General features: G+C 55.6%; 1 protein-coding gene across 1 annotated transcript; it reads left to right on the top strand.

Annotated features, from left to right (window-relative positions):
- Positions 1–1,182: 1,182 nt before the first annotated feature.
- On the top strand, positions 1,183–1,525 carry GGTG_13230 (hypothetical protein; the record flags this gene model as incomplete). Its single annotated transcript, XM_009231135.1, has 1 exon — positions 1,183–1,525. One exon carries the CDS (start codon positions 1,183–1,185, stop codon positions 1,402–1,404), a length of 222 nt encoding a protein of 73 aa, XP_009229399.1. The 3' UTR covers positions 1,405–1,525.
- Positions 1,526–1,540: the final 15 nt, after the last annotated feature.

Genomic DNA, 1,540 nt, shown 5'->3' with positions numbered 1-1,540 from the left:
CCTACCACATACCTTAACGACGCCCTTCCCCCTCCTCTTCCCAACCTCCCCTCCAAGTCCCACACGCGCCATAGCGGCCGGTCTGCATTATTCTTATCTGCCATCTTTAGTAGTGCTTTGAGGCACCCTGTACCACTGCCACCGAGAACCGGCCTACCAGTCAGGGGCCTCGGGATGCGGCTTGTTATGCATGTGCTTAAGGCCGACACTGGTCGGCTGATGGGCTTGGTTTGCTAGCTACCGTGACAGCAGTCGGTGGGCTAGACCCTGTATCTAGGACATCTGGTAGTCGCTGGCACGTCTAATGCCCCTAGGGAGGCTAGAGTGAGGCAGCACTCGCTACAGACGGTAAATATACCTAACTTAACCTAACCTAACCTACCGCTGGGTAAACAGGTTCCTCAAGTCCCGCCTCGTCTCAGCGCCTGACGTTAACGGCACGATCACCAAGTGCGGCAAGGCCAAGAGATTGTCCAAGATCGACATCATCCGCGCGTTCAATCGACTGTTAATGTCGGTAGAGTCGCGGTACTTGACAGCTTTTCGGACACGTCAAGGGACATTCCAGTGGAAAGTCCTCCCTTTCGGACTCAAAGTCGGCCCAGCTTGGTGGCAGGCATTCATCAACGCCCAGCTGAACGAGCTCCTAGACGTTTTCGCGAGCGCCTACGCTGATAACGTCCTAATTTACTCGGAAGAGTCCGACGAAGCCACGCACTGGGCTCAATTTGAAGAAGTCATATACCGGTTGAACCAAGCCCACCTCCAAGGAGATATCAAAAAGAGCCGGTTCAACGCTACGACTTTGGAATACCTGAGTCTGGTCATCGAAGTCGGCCAAGGTGTCAGGATAGACCCCGCCAAGATAGCCGCTATCACCAACTGGAAGTTCGATGACCTCACCAACAAGTCTTCAACATAATCAACCAAGAAGCAGCGGGACCCTTGCCACGCTTTCCCGGGGAGAAATCGACGTTCGGTGTCAAGACCCCGGATGAGGCACCCAGCATCGTGATCGAAGCTGGCATCCGTGTCTATAACGACAAGCCTGTCCTAGATACACTTTGGGACGAGGTCCCGGCCACGGAGGACCGTGTCTTGTTTCTCGCCGAGGCGCAGATGGACGAGAACTTGAGACTCAGGTTCATAGCCGCCTATTAACAAGACGCACCCTACGCCAGGATGACTACCGAACTGGCAACCAAGCAGGGCAAGCCCGCCCCTACGGCAGTGCCCCTGAACGCCAGCAAAAACGGCCACCCGTTCCGCCTGGTTGACGGCCTGCTGTATAACCGCGATGCAGGTGGAACCGAACGATTGGTAATTCCCCAAGCACCGATCCCCGAGTTCCTGGAGGAGGCACACGACCAAACGCAGCATTTCGGCCGTGACAGGGTCATGTAAAGCCTGAGCAACGCTCACTTCCGGTATAAGTCGACCCACCCCGAGTTGGGCCACCCCCTGTCTTGGGCCACCCCAAAACAAGCACCGTGGAACCAACGCATCTACTTCCAGGTGAAAAATGAAGCTATTCACAAGC

Source organism: Gaeumannomyces tritici (genome assembly GCF_000145635.1).
Source record: "Gaeumannomyces tritici R3-111a-1 unplaced genomic scaffold supercont2.11, whole genome shotgun sequence".
In the NCBI taxonomy this organism is placed as follows: domain Eukaryota; kingdom Fungi; phylum Ascomycota; class Sordariomycetes; order Magnaporthales; family Magnaporthaceae; genus Gaeumannomyces; species Gaeumannomyces tritici.
This window is presented reverse-complemented; position numbering and strand designations above follow the sequence as displayed.